Source organism: Silurus aristotelis (genome assembly GCF_946808225.1).
Source record: "Silurus aristotelis genome assembly, chromosome: 14".
In the NCBI taxonomy this organism is placed as follows: domain Eukaryota; kingdom Metazoa; phylum Chordata; class Actinopteri; order Siluriformes; family Siluridae; genus Silurus; species Silurus aristotelis.
The window spans coordinates 22,769,590-22,788,508 of record NC_139587.1 but is presented as its reverse complement, the minus strand read 5'-3'; the positions used below and the strand labels follow the sequence as shown (position 1 = coordinate 22,788,508).

Here is an 18,919-nt window from a genome sequence, read left to right as displayed (position 1 = left end):
ACTCCTGCCACTTTTCTCCACCCTGCCTGCACTCTTTTCTTCACTTCTCTAACAATTACGTGTAACTATACACAGATTGCAAGTAGTAGCATTAGCAAATTGCTATGAGCTTTGGAATGGCAGTGTATCATACTGCTCTGTTGCTCAGTAATTTCCTATATGTCGTTTTTTGTTTAGGAGGTTGCGCAGTAGGTTCTGCTATATCTCCTGGGTCCCGGTGCTCTGGTTACTGTCCATCTGGTGTTGCTTAAATCACATATATTCTTTGCAATAAAATTAGACAAAATTCTTCTTATGGACTAAACAGGTCAAATTTCCCTGCACTCGGCAGTCTCCAGCAGGGGGCAGAATAGTCCATAATTATATACGTGTGTCTATAGTAGGGATGGTAGGCTCCACTGATTAGCATCGTTGAATCGGCATAAAAGTTAACGATGTGATGCATCGATTTAAAAACGTGTACATCAGCTGCAGGTTGGCATTTGGGTTTGCGATTCATCGTTTTGAAACATTTGCATCAGCAGACAGCTTATTTATTCTTTTTTTACTTATTTATACTTTTATTATTTAGAAAGTAACCAATATTTAATATGCAGATTGATTTCTCTTCGCTAAACTATTTCTCAAGCGCGCTCTCTTGGCACCACTGCTGCTACGTGAATATGACGTTTCACAGCGCTATGGAGACCGAGGCGTGTCCTGAGATTAACATGGCAGAGGTAGAGCTGCGTCTATCTGCAGACAGAACTGGAAAAGAACATTTGGTTTTATTTAGTCTTTTTCCTTTTCTTTTCTTTTTTGCACTACAAAGGCCTGTTTGTGAAAAGTTCGATGTAGCATATCGAATTGAAAAGCATCATATTTTTTTCATTGAATCGCATTGTGTTGAATCAAATCGAAATCAGATGGCACTGCGTCATAATAGAGGTGAATCGGATCGGTAGCTGTTTTGTATATCTATGTATATATATATATATATATATATATATATATATATATATATATATATATATATATATATATATATATATATAAATATATAAATTTTAATGTATTGTATCGTTGGCTATGCATTGAGACGCGAATTACATCGTTGTCAGTTATGTAGTTGCACATCCCTAATCTACACCTATCAATTAAACAATTGTATATTAATTTTTCTTCATTTTTGTACAATAAATGTATAAATGTGTGTCTCGTCGCAGCCTCTGAAAGACGTAGTGCCCCGCGTGGAAAAGGGATACAAGATGGACGCTCCGGACGGCTGTCCTCCTGTTGTGTACGACATCATGAAGCAATGCTGGACTCTGGAGCCGGCGATGCGGCCCAGCTTCAGAGCTCTGAAAGAGAACCTGCAGCTTATCCTGGATAAAGAGATGTATCTGTGAGAGCAAACCCACTGAGACTAACTATGTGTGTGAAAGAGAGAGAGAGAGAGAGAGAGAGAGAGAGAGGGAGAGCACAGAGGACCATACAGAACTCTATACACTCTCACACACACACTCACAGAGCAACACTGTGTCTTCACACACTTGAAAAAGAAGAGATGTGCATGGAAAATATAAGTTTGGCCAAATTGTTTTACTGATCCCCAACTTGTTTTTGTCCTTTTTCTTTTGCTGTGCCTTCATGATTTGTTTTATTAAATCGGAGAGGCTGGCCTTCTCTTGTTTTTTTTTTTTGCTTTAAAAAAAAAAAAATTATTTAACTGTCTACAGCCTCTTTATGACCTGTTTGTCTTTATCTTTTAGTTACTGTCTTTCTGTCTGCCCTGTACTAGACTACACCTTTTACTTCGATATGCACACAAAGCAGAGGCGTTTAGACGTCTTCCTCCGGGTTCGTTCACATGATCACATGGGTCTGTGTGGACGTGCAAGCGTTCGCCTGGGCGTAACTCCTTTGGATGTTGTGTATCCGGAGCACTGGACTCTTCGCTGTTCCCATGAGCTGTTGCTGAATTTTTTTTGTGTTCTTTTCATTGGGTGCAAAAAAAAAAAATGGGTCTCGTACTTCACCCTGGATAAGACCAAACTTCACATAGCAGGGAAATAGGTGGGAGATTAGTTCATTACAATTTTGATCCATGGAAAAAGGAGCATTTTGTATGTAAATGTAAGAAGAGAATATAAAGGTGTCTGCCTCTACATATCTGTGAAGCTTTTTTTTATTTTGCACTCTATCACTGTATGGAGAAAAGTTTGAACAGAAGATTTCTATGTAATTTCTGAACATTGTGTTCCACATTTACTTCCCATTTGCTGTTAATAACCTCCACTCTTCTCTTCTTAGAAAGACTAGATTTTGAAGTGTGCTTGTAGAGATTTGATCATTCAGCCACAAGAGTGTTAGTAAAGTCAGGTACTGTATAGAGTGAGGAGGTCTGGGGTGCAGAGTTCCAGTTCATCCCAGAGCTGTTTAATAGGGTTGAATAGGGCTTTAGCACAGGTCATTGTATGTCCAAAGATGTTCTGAACAATTAACAATTTGTGGAAGAACCACATATGACTGGAGAAACCAGGTGCCACAATACTTTTGTCTACTTTGTGTATATTTAGAATCCATGCAAAGGCCCAAACTCTGCCACTCAGAACCTTCTACTTCATTAGCACCGAATGGGTAACTGAATACATCAGTTTTAGATTAGATAGAGATTTGGCTGAAACACATGGAGCACACGGCAGTATTCATTCACCTTCTGAGCTACTATATTATTATCTCTCCAGGTTTCCATGTCTGTAACAGATCTTAGGCAATAGCAGATGCAGCTTGTTTTGTTAGAGATCTGGACTGCTGCCTGTCTCCTTATATCACATCTATTTGCAAGGCCCAGTTTGGAATTGCTGAAAATTTCAGACAAAGCTTTACCTGAGGTTAATATATTTTTTTTATTTCACTTCCAAAATAGTATTGTGTATAGAAAATCACAGCAACTCATGTTGAACTCTTTTAAGTACAGATCCACACTCAACAAAGCTGCAATGTGAAACAGTGGTTAAACACAACATTGAGAGAGACGTGGGACTTCAATTAAAACAGTAATGTTTTTAAAAAAAAGAACTGAAATTGTTCACTGCCCAAAAAAAAGTTAAGAGAAGAGTTTTAAAAACTGAGTGTTAATCATAATAATTTAGAATAATTGATTGAATCTATTTCAAATCGGTTTGACTTATTTGTTCACTTTCATTGTTTCCATTCAGTTCACAGGGGAGTGGTGGCTCCAGCGGTTAAGGCTCTGGGTTACCGATTGGAAGGTCGTTGGTTCAAGCCCCGGTATCGCCAAGCTGCCACTCTTGGGCCCTTGAGCAAGGCCCTTAACCCTTTATGCTCCAGGGGACCCTTACGAGAAAAATAAATCAAGGACCGTGACGTCGGAGCTACGTGGGGCCGCCTTCCCGTGGGCGCCTTCCCGTGGGCTCACCACCTGCAGGAGGGATCGTAAGGGACCCGTGCTGAGAGGATTGGGCAGCAGTCGAAGGCAGGGGCCTTGACAGCCCGATCCCTGGACACGGAGAAGTGTCTGGGGAATCTGCTTAGACTGCTGCCCCCGCGACCCGAATTACGGATAAGCGGGAGAAGATGAAATTCAGTTTACACCTTGGTTATTTGTCAGTAGTAGTTTTATTATTATTATTATCACGTTTGGTTAAGGCATTCTTTGAAATCATTGCTTTTGCTTACAGAATGGATTCAGAAAGTCAGGGATTCGATTAATTTTTTATTATTTTTTGTATTTTTACTATAATTTTTATAAACATAATAAAATCTTATTTTAAGATGTACATGGTTTAACCACATATTCGAGCCAAGTAAGCTTTATTGCTGAGGAAGTTCATGTTAGGTCACGGGCTTAGCCATGATACCTTTACCAGGGAAGGTTAAGGGCCTTGCTAAAGAGCCCAACATTGGCAACTTCACAGTGCTGGGGCTTGAACCCACAATTCTCCGATCAGTATCTCAGAACGGTCAGGCCACTGATTAGATTTTTTTGTGTGTGTGTGTGTGTTTGCGCACAACTGTGTGTGTGCGAAAAAATACACAAAAGTATAAATGTTCTATGAAAAAGCGTAATTGTTTTGAACTGTTTTGGCTGACCTTTCCTCACGATGTCCTGCTTTTCTTGAAAAGTCTGTCTTGTAAATGTCCTTGTAAGTATATCAGTGACCAAATCAATTTCTTTTCCTTTGTCAGCCATTCTTCTTTTTTCGGCTGCGTCCATTAGGGGTCGCCACAGCGGCTCATCCGTCTCCATACAACTCTGTCCTCTACATCTGCCTCTTTCAAACCAACTACCTGCATGTCTTCCCTCACCACATTCATAAACCTCCTTATTGGCCTTCCTTTTTTCCTCCTTCCTGGTTGCTTCATCCTCAGCATTCTCCTACCGATATACCCCATGTCCCTCCTCTGCGCATGTCCAAACCATCTCAATCGGGTCTCTCTCATGCGCTGTCCCTCTAATAAACTTGTTTTTAATCCTGTCCATCCTCGTCACTCCCAATGAAAATCTCAGCATCTTCAGCTTTGCTACCTCCAGCTCCACCTCCTCTCTTTTTTTGGTGAAATGAACAAAAAAAAATGTTTTTTAAGCTACAGGAGAACCAACACTGTTGATTCTAAAGGCCTCAAGGCAGATTGCTTTGGCCCAGGGAACATGTGATGTGACGGCTGAAATATGATTAGATAGAAACTAACCTAAGCATACACTACTGGAAGCAGTGCAACCTAGAGAAAAGGTATGACATTTAGAAAATAGACTTTTGGAAATACAGTGGTACCTTGACCGAGTTTAATTCGTTCCGTGGACGAGCTCGTATCTCAAGTTGCTCGCACATCAAATAAATTTTCCCCAATAAAAATACTTTAAATGGCATTAATCCGTTCCAACCCTCAAAATGACACCCCCGTTTTTATGTTTCATGTTATTAAATTAGGAAAATACATTTCTAAATAACAAATCTTTTATAAAAAACATAATAGAAAGAGTATGTAAAGATATAATAAAGTTTTATGAAGTGTATTTACCTTGGAGATGAGACGACTTGAGCTAACGAAAACGCCGGTGGAGGAGGGGGGCGGGGAGTAGAGGCGATAAGAGAAGGAGGAGGGAAAACTTGTTTTTTACTATCACTGCTGTACACTACGTATCCCTAAACTTTTATTTTTTACTTTTTCTTCTTTGCTTGCGTGTTCTAACGCATTAACGCAAATTAATTTTAACGCAACTTAACGCGCAATTAATGCAGCGCGCATATCTGTTTGACCATTTTTTATAAAAATATTAATAAATAAACATAAACTCAAAACCCCCCCACACAACACATTAATTCACATTAATTTCTTTTTGAAATCACTAAACATTTGTTATACTAGTGCACCAAGACTCAAATCAGCACCAAAATCCACCATCCGGCAATTTAAACTGTCCGTGTGGAAACATAGCAAAAGTACCATTTGGTGTCCTGATGATTTACGTAATTAAAATCATCAAAATCGCTTGAAAACATTTACAAGCATATTTTGTTTTTGTGCTCTTTGTTGAGTTTGGTTTCACTAATAATAAACATACATTTACATAAAGCGTCCATTAAACTTGAAAAGTATTGGTTTAAGGTACATTTAGAACAGATACAAATGTGCGATTGATCACGAGTATTAATCAGTATAATTGTGATTAATCGTGATTAAACATCTTAATCAATTAACAGCCGTAATTAAAACGTATGTCAGTAATTCTGATTAGGTCAAAGTCAGGGTCCACTCCTGCTGGTCCTCATTTGCTGTACTACTGGAAAAGTTGATACCCAGACTTTGAAGAAAAGAGTTTATATATCTACGATGCCATTTCAAAGGATTTAAAATCTATAAGTTTGTTTTATTCGACAACTGAAGTTAAAAACATTAACGGTTTTTAAGGATCAGGATCACTGACTCCTGTGTCAAGGACGTATATTTCATTCTGCAGAGTTCTCATCTTTCTGCTTTTCTCCTGCGCTAGGTACAGCACACCATGCATCTGATACAGCATTGCAGTAACAATATCCCTAGAAGAAGAGAAGCGATGATGCTGCAGTCTCGCTGAAATATAAACTGTATGTCAATGATTCTGTTCAATGACTACATCAAAATATGCTGGATTTGAGAACATATTCCAGATAGTATGAACACTTTTGTTTACTATCCTAAAAATTAAATAGAGGAGTATTTCTTTCATTCGGTTCTGTCTGCTCTGTATTTCTCTACTAGCTTTCTCTAGCTTTACAGTGTTTTGGAGGTCAGACTTTGTTAAAATCTTGTCATTTTTGTGTCATCTTTTCCAGGCTCTCACTCTCCCATCTGTGTGTGTGTTTTGAATAAATGTTTCATAATCAGTTTCTGGGACAGTGGAGAAACAGCTCACGAATAGGTTTTTGAGATCTGTGCATCAGAGCAAGTGTAAGAGTATGACAGGGAACATGCTAAAGGGTGACACCATGAATGAGTCACAAGCGCAGACTTGCATTTCTTACCAGTGGTGCTCAGTGAAACAAACAAGAAAACACAAAAAATTTATTCACTCTCAAGAAGATTTTAAACCCTTCTAACAGTTTTAAACGAGCATAATCTCACAGATATTGATGCACCTTTTAAGGGAAACAATTCTAGGTTTAAAAATAAAGAAACATACAAGAGTGGACTGAAGTCGAATAAGGTTCCAAGTGAAACCCTCATTGAACAGTGTATGTACTTAGGTTTGGAACTGGTGATGAACTGTTCAAAATATGAAACTCAGATTATGGAAAAATGGCAACGTTATGGCTGATAGGTCTATACAGCAATCAGGCATAACATTATGACCACCTGCATAACATTGTGTCTTTTGCTGCCAATACAGTTCTGAACCATTGAGTATTAAGAGCATTCACTTCTTCAGCAGTTTGAGCTACAGGAGCTCGTCTGTTGGATCGGACCACACGGACCAACCTTCGTTCCTCACGTGCTTCAATGAGTCTTGGCTGCCCACGACCCTGTCAACGGTTCACCAATGTTCCTTCCTTGGACCACTTTTGATAGATATTGACCACTGCAGACCAGGAACATTCCACAAGAGATGCAGTTTTGGAGATGCTCTGACCCAGTCGTCTAGCTATTAGAAGATTTCAAACTCCTCAAATCCTTACGCTTGCCCATTTTTTCGGCTTCTAACACGTCAACTTTGAGTATAAAATGTTCACTTGCTGCCCAATAAATCCCACCCATTAACAGGTGCCATTATGAAGAGATAATCAGTATTGAATGTTATTCATAATGTTATGCCTGGTCAGTGTAGTCAGGTGTCCACAAACCTTTTTTCCATAAAGTAAACTTTACTTAATATTCTTAATATACTTAATCTCTCTCTCTCTCTCTCTCTCTCTCTCTCTCTCTCTCTCTCTCTCTCTGCTCTCTCTCTCTCTGCTCTCTGCTGACAGGAAGTTACTCCCTAATGAACAATATTTAAGCCCAACAAATATTCCATTAAAGTACCAAGTTGCAAACTAATTATTCAGTGCTGAGCAAGACCCGGGGGTTGTTAGACTTTGTTTTCAGCTGGCAGCGTGTCTTCGTGTTGCCGCACTGGCATCAATCTGCATCTATTAATACTCCCTAACTCTCCTAAGTTGCTCAGGCATGCATTATAACAATGTGTCCAACTCATACACGTTCTTTATGAGCCGAGTGTCATGTAATTATTCACTGCATAGATTCATGTATTGTAGGTGTGTATGCCCATGTGTTTGTATGGGGGGGGGGGGGAACGCTCAGGAATCCACCCAGGAATATGCTTTTCAAAGTATCTGATTAAAGAAAGTCAAACAAATGCAACAAAATCTCCAAATGAAGAAGAATGTAGTATGTTATATAAGTATGTAAGTGTTGGAGCAGGGCATCAATGTGCCTCATTGTGCTTTCACAGAAATCCATCATCAATCATTTACATTTATGGCTTTTGACAGATGATGTTATTCAGACTGTCTTAAAATTATATTTTATAATTTACATTACAGCACAGTAAAATTCTTTCTTTGCATATCCCAGCAATGTTAGGAAGCTGTGGTCAGCGCACAGGCTCAGTCATGATACAGCATCCCTGCAACACAGAGGGTTAAGGGCCTTGCTCAAAGGCCCCAAAGGTGGCAGGTGGTGATACCAGGGCTTGAAACTCTGACCTGCTAATCAGTAACCCAGAGCCTTAGCCACTGAGCTACCAGCTCACCCGAAAAGAAAAGCAATGACAAAGTGAATGCCAAAGTGATGGAGTGCACATGTTGCTTTGTGAGGTTACCAGATTGGGTTACAAATTCTGCACAAAATTCGGATTTCTGTCTCTACAGACTTTCCCATGTTCTCCTAGTGTCCGTTGGCGTTTTTTTCCAGGATCTTCAGTTTCCTCAATCTGCCCAGGTATGTGGATAAGCTACTCATTTGCCAACTAAATTGCCCCTAAATATAGAAGATAGTCTGTGTGTGTGTGTGTGTGTGTGTGTGTGTGTGTGTGTGTGTGTGTGTGTGTGTGTGTGCGTGTGCACATCATGCCCTGGGATAGATTAGTGTCCTATCCATTGTGTATTCCTGCTGGTTAGGCTCCACACTGACCCTGAGCAGGATAAAGTACTTATCTAAGATGAATAAATAAATGCGAGCACTTTCACAATAAATAAATAAATCTATCATACACATATGCTTAAAAACATTTAGGAGATGGCACAGGATCACCAGTATCATGTCTAGCATTTGCATATAAATATAGCATCATGGATACATATAAAGTTCGAGATTTAGTCATTGCTTCTAATGGCAAGTGGTGTATTGTTGGTGTTTCTTTGCACTGTATCTGTATTCCATGTTGTACATGTACTGTTTGTTCCTGTACATATATATTACGGTAGTAAGGTTTGGATTGATTTTAGACAAAAAAAAATCCAATTCATTTAGCACCCATAAATATATTATGCTATTATGTTGTGTTGTATGTACAGTATAGATAGAGGGACAAAAATAGTACAGTATCAGTTTAATATAGAAAGAGAGAGAGTGAGAGCAGGAAATAGACAGGACAGGGTGGATTTATATAAAGAGAGTGAGAGAGAGACTGAGAGAGCTCACAGTCACATGAGACAGAGCTGGGCACACGAAGCTGGTGCTGAAACAGGAGTTCCTTCAAGAAACAGCTCCCCACAGATGCACACCTGATTTAGAGTTTCTATTTATGTTGTAAGAGAGTGTTGCTCACTATTTCAATTTATTTCTGATTTGGGTGAAGGGTTTGTGGGACGAGGAGGCGTGAGACGTGAGAGGCATGGCGTTCATGGTAAAGCACATGATAGGGGGACAACTGAAGGATCTCACCGGGGGTCTTGGAGAAGAGAAAGTCGAAGGGGAGAAGTCCGAGGCGGCGGCTAAGGGGATGACACATGAGGAGTTTGAGGAGTATCAGCAGCAGCTGGCTGAGGAAAAGTAAGTAAGTTTTGTAAGTCTTATTTCTGAGAGAAGCTCCATGTTCCCCGAAAGCACCTTAGAAGAGTCACGTCTTTGGTGGAAAGAAAAAGAAAAAAAAAAACTATCATATCTTTTAGGCATTAATACAAGGCCTGAGGATTCTATGTAAAATCTGTACATTGACACATAACCTTTAAAGCCAGTTTTGCAAAAATTTGCTCTCTATTTAGATTCTACCTTTCTGTAATATAAAAATAGCCTAATCACCTCTATCTCATGTAATAATAGACGGTATTAGGTTTTAAATTACACACTAGTGTCAGTAATGTACACCAACATTGACCTGGAAAAAATTTCCTTTTCTCATTCACGTATTTTTATTTATTCTTTATTATGCATATTTCTGGAGTGGATTTTTTTTTTTTGTCGTTTATTATTTCTCCCTGAAAATGCTTTTGCCATTCACTCCATTAATTTTCAGTAACCACAAAATCCTGGTGTCAAGGTCACAGTGAATCTAAAAGCTCCTATTGGAATGAGCACCCATTGGAATTTAAAAAAAGGAGAAAAGAAGAAATGTACTGAGGGAGGGACGGTGGGATGGAGGAAAGGAGGGAGGAAAGAATGAAGAAAGGAAGGAAGGAAGGAAGGAAGGAAGGAAGGAAGGAAGGAAGGAAGGAAGGAAGGAGAGATGAGAGGGAGGATGGAAGAAAGGAAGGAAAGATAAGAGGGAAGGGGAAAGAAAGGAAGGAACAAATGAATAAAAGAGAAAAAACAAGGAATGCAGAGAGAAAAGAAAGTGAAGTAAAAGAAAACAAATCACATGTGTTGTTTTGATCAATAGAGAGGAATTTGTGATGTGAATATATGAAGACGCTGAATTCTGTATAGACCGATTCTGTATATCGTGTTCTCTCAGGATAGAGAGAGAAGCCAGCTTTACACAGAAGAAAGCGGAGAGAGCCACAGTCAGGAGCCACTTTCGGGACAAATACAGGCTGCCTAAGGTAAGTAGCATGACATGAATTCCAGCTATAATATTTTTCGTTTTCCTCCTAGTATTCCTATAGTATACAATGCTGACTGTTTTGTCCTTGGCCCTACCTGCTTGCATTTGTTTCACCCTAGAGTGAGCTGGACAAAACACAAATCCAAGCAGCGGGCAAGGACGTAGCCCTACCCTCAGAGCTGGCTAAGATGATCGCTGAGGACAACCAAGAGGAAGAGCACAAGCTGTCGGTCCTGGGTCAGCTCAGCAGCTTAGGGGATGTGGATATTGACCAGCTGAAGGACAAAGCGCAGGCCACATTAGGAGATCTCAAAGAGACAGCAGAAAAATGTGACGTCATGTGATTGAAGCTCTTACACACAGTAAATCTCAGGATGAGAGAGCGAATCTGAGTTATTTATATACGAGCTCTCTTAATAATAATAATAATCATCATCACTGATTTAATCATAAACAGCACATTCCTTATACGTAGTCTATGCAAATATCGTACAGTGTTGATCAAAATGCTTTGTTTTACTTATTTTGTTTTTGTAAAATTGTTAAAAAATAATGATTCACGTATTTTGCTGCTGTTGTTGTTGAATAAAGTTGTTATTCTGAGACATTCTAAAACGCTTAATGTAAAAAAATAGTTAAAGCGGCTTAATGCGATAAGACAGTGTTTTTTTATTTAAAAAAAAGACCAAACTCTGTAAATGCATTAATAATAAAGCATACTATGTACAGACGCGTTTAATTACGCGTTATGTGTTTTTCTCCCATAGAAAACTGTTAAGGAATAATCATAATGTGGCTTAATGCGACGAAAACTTTTTAAGAAAAACCAAACTCAACCAAACTGCTTGTCTGTACATAGTATGCTTTATTATTAATGTGTTTAAAACCACTGTCTTCTCGCATTAATCCACGTTCAAAGCTTTTTTTTCCACGTCAGGCGTTTTAGTATATCCCGTGTATTCGTGTATCACTATGGCATATGAGAAATTTCACTGTGGGACGAATAAAGGTATATCTTATCTTATATCGTGGATGCAAATAAACGCCGGAACTAACTATCCAAGCGTGTGTGTTACTTAGGAATAATATTAGTGTCGCACTTTTCTTTGTGCAACTAGGAAAGCGATCCGTGTTTATTCGTTTACAATATATAGTTATTTAGTTATATATATATATATATTTTACTATATAAAACTAAATAACTATATATTTTAAACTAAAAGCTTCAATGGACAAGGAAGCTGACCTCTTTTATCGACAGATACCCAAAGTTGTAAGTAAGCTAAAACAGAAAACCAGGTCTTGTAAATTAGAAAAGGTTAATTTGTGGACTTTATTTATTGAGACATTGAGGCAGATTAATGGCGTATTAAATCCGAGGCACTCTACAGCTACTCGCTAAAATCATTAGCATTCAGGAAGAAATGAGAATGCATTCAGTTAAGCTTAAATCGTACACTATGATATTGAAGAAGTGCCAATACTTATGCACACGGAGGCCATTCGTCTTATTCAAGCGGCTTTTATTTGGATCTTCTCGTTCACGGATAAATCGCGGTGAAGCTGCAGCGTGTCGCCGCTAGATGGCGGTATTTACTTGTTAGTGAAGCGGTTCACGCACAGGTGTGTTTGACTACAAAAAGAGAATGTTGACATTAATGACTTTAAATAATACTTATATTATTATTTAAAAGAAAGTTATATAGTATTTTTTTAACAATTTCTGGCGAAGTCTTCTTTTTTATAGATAGATGCATACATAGATATAGATAGATAGATAGATAGATAGATAGATAGATAGATAGATAGATAGATAGATACATTCATACATACATACTGTACATACATACATACATACATACATACATACTGTACATACACAGGGAGATGGATGGATGGATAGATTAATCAATAGAATTTAAAATAGAATGATATATTTCATTATTATATACAAATGCAAAATTGACTGAAAATACTAGGAATTGTGGGTGCGTAAAAGCTGATTTAGTGTGTCTAAAACATCAGATAGTCTAATGTACAATTGCTTTCCTTTTGTAATGATGAACTTTTCCGAATATTAATCTGTGTCAGATTCTTGATTCTAATTAGTCAGAAAGTGTTGATTTATGTCCCGTAACAGCATCTTTAAAGTTAGTTGTATTATATTACTTCTTATAATACACTTGTTTTTATTACATTGTTGTGTGTAGTAAGGGCTCATTTACAAATGATCCATTGACGGTAAGGTAAAAACCAGTGTCAAATGGTTGTAGTAGAAGGGGACTGAAACACTGGGTGAGATGCTGTTGGATTTTAATCAGAGCAGTGGAGCAGTGACTCTTAGTACTTTGTGACTGGCCACATCACACATCCCTGTTTTATTCGCTTTCTATATCAGCACAGTCTTGTTTTATTCTCTGCTCATTCCTAATTATTCTTAGAGCGGAGAATTATCTGTGTATTTAATTGCATTATTGAATTCTTTTAAATTTTTGCTTACAGGAGCTTCATGCACATCTTAACGGCTCTGTCAGCTTGGCAACAATGGAGAAGCTCATTGCCCGAAAGCCTCATCTGAACATCGAATCCAGCAGGACGGCCATCCACAGTGGGCCGTGCCGCACACTGAACGAGTGCGTACTCCTCTTTATACTTTACTAGTTATACACAAAAGTTCACCTTGTGTGGTTTTTTAAACATTCCATTCCACATTTAATGCCTATTTTCTCTTATAATAACCTCCACTCTTTTAGGAAGAGGTTTCACTAGATTTTGGAGTGTGCTTGTGGAGATTTGTGCTCATTCAGTCACAAGGGTGTTAGTAAAGTCATGTATTGATGGAGGTGAGAAGGTCTTTTCGAGTACTTCTGGCTTCCCTTTCATGTTTCTTATTATTAGTTTGAAAGTACATTGTAAATGAAGTGGAAGCTCAGTGGATACGATGTTGGACCTCTGATTAAAAAGTTCTGGGTTCAAATCCCAGCACCACCAAGCTGCCACTGCTGGGCCCATAAGCAAAGCCCATAACCCTCAATTGCTCAGTATAACTGTGCTGTATAACTAAGATAACTGTGTTTCACTCAGGATACGGGCTTCTTCCAAATGCCATAAATGTAAATATGACGTGTGTCATCTTAATTTCTTTATGATCACTGGTTTCTCACTTATTCCTTTATACAGATGCTTCCAGGTTTTCAAAGTGATCCATCAGCTTGTAGATTCCCAGGAAGACATTTTGATGGTAAAAATGAGGTCGATTTTAACGTTCAGTGTCAAACCCCCTGGTGAAATGCTTGCTCAAATTATTGTAAAAATAAAATAAATGCATTCGAACAGGTTGCCAAAGCTGTTATAGAGGAGTTTGCGGCAGACGGGGTGAAGTACTTGGAACTGCGCAGCACTCCTCGTGAAGAAACCAAAACAGGTAGCAGTTAGTGGACATGGAAATGTAGTGAAATGATTCAAAGGTATTTCACAATGAACTCTGATGAGCCTTTTTGATCAAGGTTTGTCTAAAAGAAGCTATATTGAGACAGTTCTCGAGGCCATCCATCAGTGCAAGCAAGAAGAAGTGAATATCGATGTCAGGTTTGTAAGTTCTTCCTAAACCTTTCTGTAGATTCCTCATAACCGTGACCTGTGTTAGTGATGATTTGTTTCTGTGGAGCAGGTTTCTTGTGTCTGTGGACCGCAGAAATGGCCATGAGGTTGCCATGGAGACGGTAAAGTTGGCCGAAGACTTCATGTTGTCCAGTGATGGTGTGGTGGTGGGACTGGACCTCAGCGGTGACCCTACAGTTAGTACAGCTTTGTGATTGGATGGCTTGAGTTTTAAGATCAACACGATGCTTAGTATTTAACGATGTTGCTGTACAGAATGAATCTGCATCTGATTCAGAACAAGCAGTTATCTGAGCAAATCAATCGGCTTCTGTTGTATCGATCGTCCTTATTTGCGATATTCTATCCATACGCCACACCCCAATTCCCCCTCACATGCTTTTCACTTTACATTAAACACACCCCTTTTACACCATTCATTTATACATATAATGCAAAAGTCATTAAATGAAAGAATTTGAAAGATCTGAGGTTGCCACATTAAAGAACTTAAATGACTGTTTGCTTTTAAAAGCTGCTGAAGGCCATAATCAGGTCAGAGACAAATCATTTTTCAACCTAAATTCGTTGGACGCTGGAGATGAACAAATGGAGATGAAATTCAGATTTGTAATAAACAAAAATGCACTGAAAATTGTGTTTTAGTGTGAAAATATATGAAAATATCCATGTCAGAGTGTGTACACATAAATACCTAATACTCCATATGACAAGTGAGCAACATCTGCAGCTCTGATTTACATTTACAACACCGTGTTTTCTCTAAACCACGTTCTCCCTGCTTGAGTTTGTGGTTCCTGAGAGTGAAGGTGTGATTATTAGTGTTATCAAGTCCAAATCAATATTTTTTTCCCCTGGTTTTTTAAATGTTACACCATAAACAGACACACACACACATTGATTAGTTGTCAGTTTTATCATACAACTATGATACAGACGGAATGAATAAATAAGGAAAACGATGCTGGAGATTTAAGATCAGATTTGATTGTACACAACTTTTCTATTATAAACCTCATGGTATTTATGTGTGTGAATAAGTAAAAGCCTTTTAATCGGTAAAAGATGATAAATACACAAAAAACATTCATTAAGTCCTATTCACAAACAAATGACAAACATTTTTTAATTACTATTGCATTTTAAAGTTACAGATAAAAAAAAGTAATTTTGATATGTAATGATATATTGTGGACATTTTAATTAATTAATCTATATATTTATTTATTTGCTTTTTTTTTAGCAATAAAAATGATCATATCTGGTTTTAACTATGAATTTCACTACTTGTAGAAATGCAAATTGTACTAAATGCAAAATGCTGGCTGAGATTTTATCTTTGTTGCTTAGTGATACTTTTCTTTTTTTTTTTCTTCTACTTTGTGTGAATATTCATACATTAATAAGTTTGCAGATGCACTGCCTAAATATACTTTCTAAGCAAATGAAACTATGGCCGAATGTATCCTATATTACTTATTATGAGATCATTACAAATCAGATACCTCATGCCATTCATTCTGGGTTTCGGATGCTTTTATACATTTCAAGCATATAATTGTTAAAAATCCGTCGCCTCTTGAAGAGAAGCTTGTAGCATTACATCAGCACCAGTCAGATGTCATTGCTGTACTAATGGCCTTGAATCGCATTACGTAAAAAGGTCTAAAATCTTAAATTGAATTCCCTTCAACCTGCAGATTAGATTTTAATGTGCATTTGCTTTCTCTGGGTTTATTGCGTCTGGCTTTTAACAGTGTTTTGTGTTGGTCTTTAAAAGGTAGGCCATGGGAAAGACTTGCTTCCTGCTCTTCAGAGAGCCAGGAACTGTGGGCTTAAGCTGGCCCTGCATATGTCTGAGGTTTGCTCATATCAGCACTGTTTAACATTTCATGTATGTTTTTTTAATGGACTCCAGCTGTATAACAGTAATATTCGGCGATGTTGTTTTAGGTTCCGTCTCAGAAGGAGGAGTCGGAGCTGCTGTTGGCTTTGCCTCCAGACAGAATTGGCCATGGCACATTTCTACACCCGGAAGTGGGCGGCTCGGACAGCCTGGTGGATAAAGTTTGTAAGATGAACATCCCTTTGGGTGAGTAATCTCAAATTAGAGTAATCTCTTCACTTCTTATTTAGTGCCGCTTTTAGTGCTGATTTTTTCTTCGTTCGTTTGTTTCCAGAATTGTGCTTAACCTCAAATGTGAAAGGTCAAACAGTACCTTCGTACGACAAGCACCACTTCCAGTACTGGTATAAACGCCAGCACCCGTGTGTACCCTGCGTGAGTGTGTCTTCTCGCCCTGTTTATCATGCTGACAAGATTTAAACTAGCGTAACTCCATTTTCCTGTTTCTTTGCTCCTTGCAGACCGATGATAAGGGGGTGTTTTGCACCGATCTCTCTCAGGAGTATCACTTGGCTGCGTCTACATTCGGCCTCAATCAGGAGGCTGTGTGGGCTCTTTCCCAGCAGGCTATTCAATGCACTTTTGCCCCAGAGGCTTTAAAGCAGAAGCTGGAGCAGAGGTGGGATGAGTTAAGACCTCATATCCTTCACTGACAAGGATGATCTCAGCATCGGCTAATGACTATACATCTGGGATCCATGGGGTATATGATGTATTCGAGATCTTGAAAGCACTTGAATGTAGCTGTTTCTACTAATTTGTACTACCTGCCTCTACCCCCCCCATGTTATCACCCTCATACCCAACATCCACAGTTAAACGTTTTAATGTTTATTATTTTCAATTCATGATAAGAAGTTTAAATGTTCAGGCTGCTATCCAAAGGCCCAGGATTCACTAATCCTTCCATTCATCTGTAGCAACCCTGATTCTCTCATGATATCCCCAGGAAATATTCGCTTTGTTTAGCACTAGATACTCTCTGTTCTCAAAGGTTGTACTGTTTAGCCGTTTGTTCTCTTTGTCACTGACGCAGTAGTTTTTCCTGCCATTATAGCTGTGGATTTACCTCCGAAAGACAAATGATGACGTGAGTGTTAATAATGAAGCGCCTCTCATATACAGTTAAAGTGTGAAATGAAATGAAACGTGATATTAATGTTATATTAAATGACACACTGGTAGTCTGTGAGATTATATCAGTACATAAATGTTCAAGCTTACTTCATTATGTTCACAGTTAAACAATGATTGTTATAATGAAAGACTGAGCTGTTTTTTAATAAATACAGTAGTGCTGTTCTTAATGAATGTGCTTGTGGTGGTCGTTGTGGTTAAGACGTTTCAGACTTCTGATCAAAAGATCATGAGCTCGAATCCCAAAACCATGCTGCTGCTCCTGGGCCCTTGAGCAAGGCCCCTAACCCACAACTGTTCTGGTGTATAAATAAGATACAGGTTGTATCTTGGTATTTACGCTGGTTCAACTTAAGGATTTTTTTAATGTACGATGACGACAGCGATAACACAAAATTGTAATACTGATCACCATTCTTTAAGACCCCTGGGACGGCTAGACCATGTCTTACAATTTGCAATATTTTCAAGTTATGATTGATGCGTTTTCATCGTAAGTCAAGGACTACATTTAATTGTAATTGACAAAAGTGCACACATGCTTTACTTAAGTAGAAGTACAGATACTTATGTTTTAAAAGACTCTGGTAAAAGTTGAAGTACTGACTACACTTTTTTACTCATGTTAAAGTAAAGAAATTTGGGCTCTGTACTTAAATAAAAAGTAACCTTTTCTACTACCTGTTTTTGTGTCACGCTGGTAACTGGACCTCACATCATATTAATATAGTGATATAAAAGAATTTCAAATGTTATCTAATAAATGTATCCAGGCTGAATGTGTCTGTTCTCAGTCATGTGTGCATGACTGACTCCCTCTGTCTCATCCACTTTAACCCCAGACTTCTTGTTGCCTTCTGCTTTGCTCGTTGTTGGCTTTGTAAACTAGTCTAAGTCCAGGAAAAGATACACCAGCGGTAAAGAAAAAAAGCTGCGCAAAGACAAGAAACAGGCTGATGTGCTAAAAATGGTGTGCAATGAAAAGAAAAAAACTTGATCATGTCACTAAATAGAAGACTAAAGTGAAGAGCCTGTTTTGAAAATGTAAAAAAGAAGTAGAAAGTACAGATATTTGTGTAAAAAATGTAGAGTGAAAATAAAAAGTCCAAAAAAATAAATAGTGAAGTGAAGTATTGAAAAAAATCTTTTCAAGTACAGTAACGAAGTATTTGTACATCATAACTTCCCACCTCTGGTAAGTGACTGTACAATGGGCTCTGCCCAATGCCGCAAATAGTATGTTTTATGGTATTACCAGCAGGGGGCAGAAGCACAACTACAAAAAGTTGGTTCACTGGTTCACAACCGTGGACTTGAATTCAGATTCAATGCATCTTTGTTTTTATTTATTTTTATTTTGTTTGAATCCCTATGCTAATTAAAATGGCAGGATAGGGTTAGTCCATGATCAGGGTAAGTAACACCTGTTATACAGGCTCAACCTTTTTGTTACTTATATACTGGACAACCAAATGATTCTGTCCTCATTAATTGTAACTGAGATAAAAAAAAAAGTATGAAGTGACACCTGCAACAGAACTAAGGATGGCTGCTAAAAGTAAGTCTTAAAAGCTGTGCCATTTGAAGCAGTTGGTTTGTGTGTGTGTGTGTGTGTGTGTGTGTGTGTGTGTGTGTGTGTGTGTGTGTGTGTGTGTGCATGCTTTCATGTTTCATGTGGCATTTCACCTGTTTGCATCTAAACTTATATAGATTCTTTTCCCTGTCAGTCTCCTTTTTTTTGCTGGGGGCAAAATAGTTCCCAATCCACAGCTGCCTTTAGTCGCTGC

At 38.3% G+C, this 18,919-nt stretch overlaps 3 protein-coding genes across 7 annotated transcripts in view; all 3 read left to right on the top strand.

Annotated features, from left to right (window-relative positions):
* csk (C-terminal Src kinase) overlaps positions 1 to 2,147 on the top strand; it is a 41,947-nt gene extending 39,800 nt beyond the window's left edge. For all 4 annotated transcript variants that reach the window (XM_083560890.1, XM_083560889.1, XM_083560892.1 and 1 more), the window contains one exon: positions 1,206 to 2,147. In XM_083560890.1, coding sequence (XP_083417016.1) covers positions 1,206 to 1,388 — 183 coding nt within the window. In that variant the 3' untranslated portion in view covers positions 1,389 to 2,147. The remainder of the gene's footprint in view (positions 1 to 1,205) is intronic.
* Positions 2,148 to 8,311: 6,164 nt separating this feature from the next.
* cplx3a (complexin 3a) lies at positions 8,312 to 11,525 on the top strand. 2 transcript variants are annotated; one of them, XM_083560914.1, is made up of 4 exons: positions 8,312 to 8,424; positions 9,284 to 9,477; positions 10,379 to 10,466; positions 10,588 to 11,525. In XM_083560914.1, exons 2-4 carry the CDS (start codon positions 9,320 to 9,322, stop codon positions 10,810 to 10,812), a joined length of 471 nt encoding a protein of 156 aa, XP_083417040.1. In that variant the 5' UTR covers positions 8,312 to 8,424; positions 9,284 to 9,319; the 3' UTR covers positions 10,813 to 11,525. The 2 variants fall into 2 exon arrangements, with proteins under 2 accessions (XP_083417040.1, XP_083417039.1); XM_083560913.1 differs by lacking the exon at positions 8,312 to 8,424 and having other exon boundaries at positions 9,006 to 9,477.
* A 67-nt stretch (positions 11,526 to 11,592) lies between these two features.
* mapda (N6-Methyl-AMP deaminase) lies at positions 11,593 to 16,822 on the top strand. The gene is made up of 10 exons (XM_083560896.1): positions 11,593 to 11,741; positions 12,971 to 13,101; positions 13,649 to 13,709; positions 13,805 to 13,892; positions 13,975 to 14,056; positions 14,139 to 14,265; positions 15,870 to 15,950; positions 16,043 to 16,181; positions 16,270 to 16,370; positions 16,457 to 16,822. Exons 1-10 carry the CDS (start codon positions 11,697 to 11,699, stop codon positions 16,646 to 16,648), a joined length of 1,047 nt encoding a protein of 348 aa, XP_083417022.1. The 5' UTR covers positions 11,593 to 11,696; the 3' UTR covers positions 16,649 to 16,822.
* Positions 16,823 to 18,919: the final 2,097 nt, after the last annotated feature.

Coding starts and splice junctions, on each gene's coding strand:
- cplx3a (XM_083560914.1), top strand. CDS start 9,320: ATGGCGTTCATGGTAAAGCACATGATAGGGGGACAACTGAAGGATCTC. Junction 9,478..10,378: donor CAGCAGCTGGCTGAGGAAAA/GTAAGTAAGTTT, acceptor GTGTTCTCTCAG/GATAGAGAGAGAAGCCAGCT. Junction 10,467..10,587: donor ACAAATACAGGCTGCCTAAG/GTAAGTAGCATG, acceptor GTTTCACCCTAG/AGTGAGCTGGACAAAACACA.
- mapda (XM_083560896.1), top strand. CDS start 11,697: ATGGACAAGGAAGCTGACCTCTTTTATCGACAGATACCCAAAGTT. Junction 15,951..16,042: donor TGGCCCTGCATATGTCTGAG/GTTTGCTCATAT, acceptor ATGTTGTTTTAG/GTTCCGTCTCAGAAGGAGGA. Junction 16,371..16,456: donor AGCACCCGTGTGTACCCTGC/GTGAGTGTGTCT, acceptor TGCTCCTTGCAG/ACCGATGATAAGGGGGTGTT.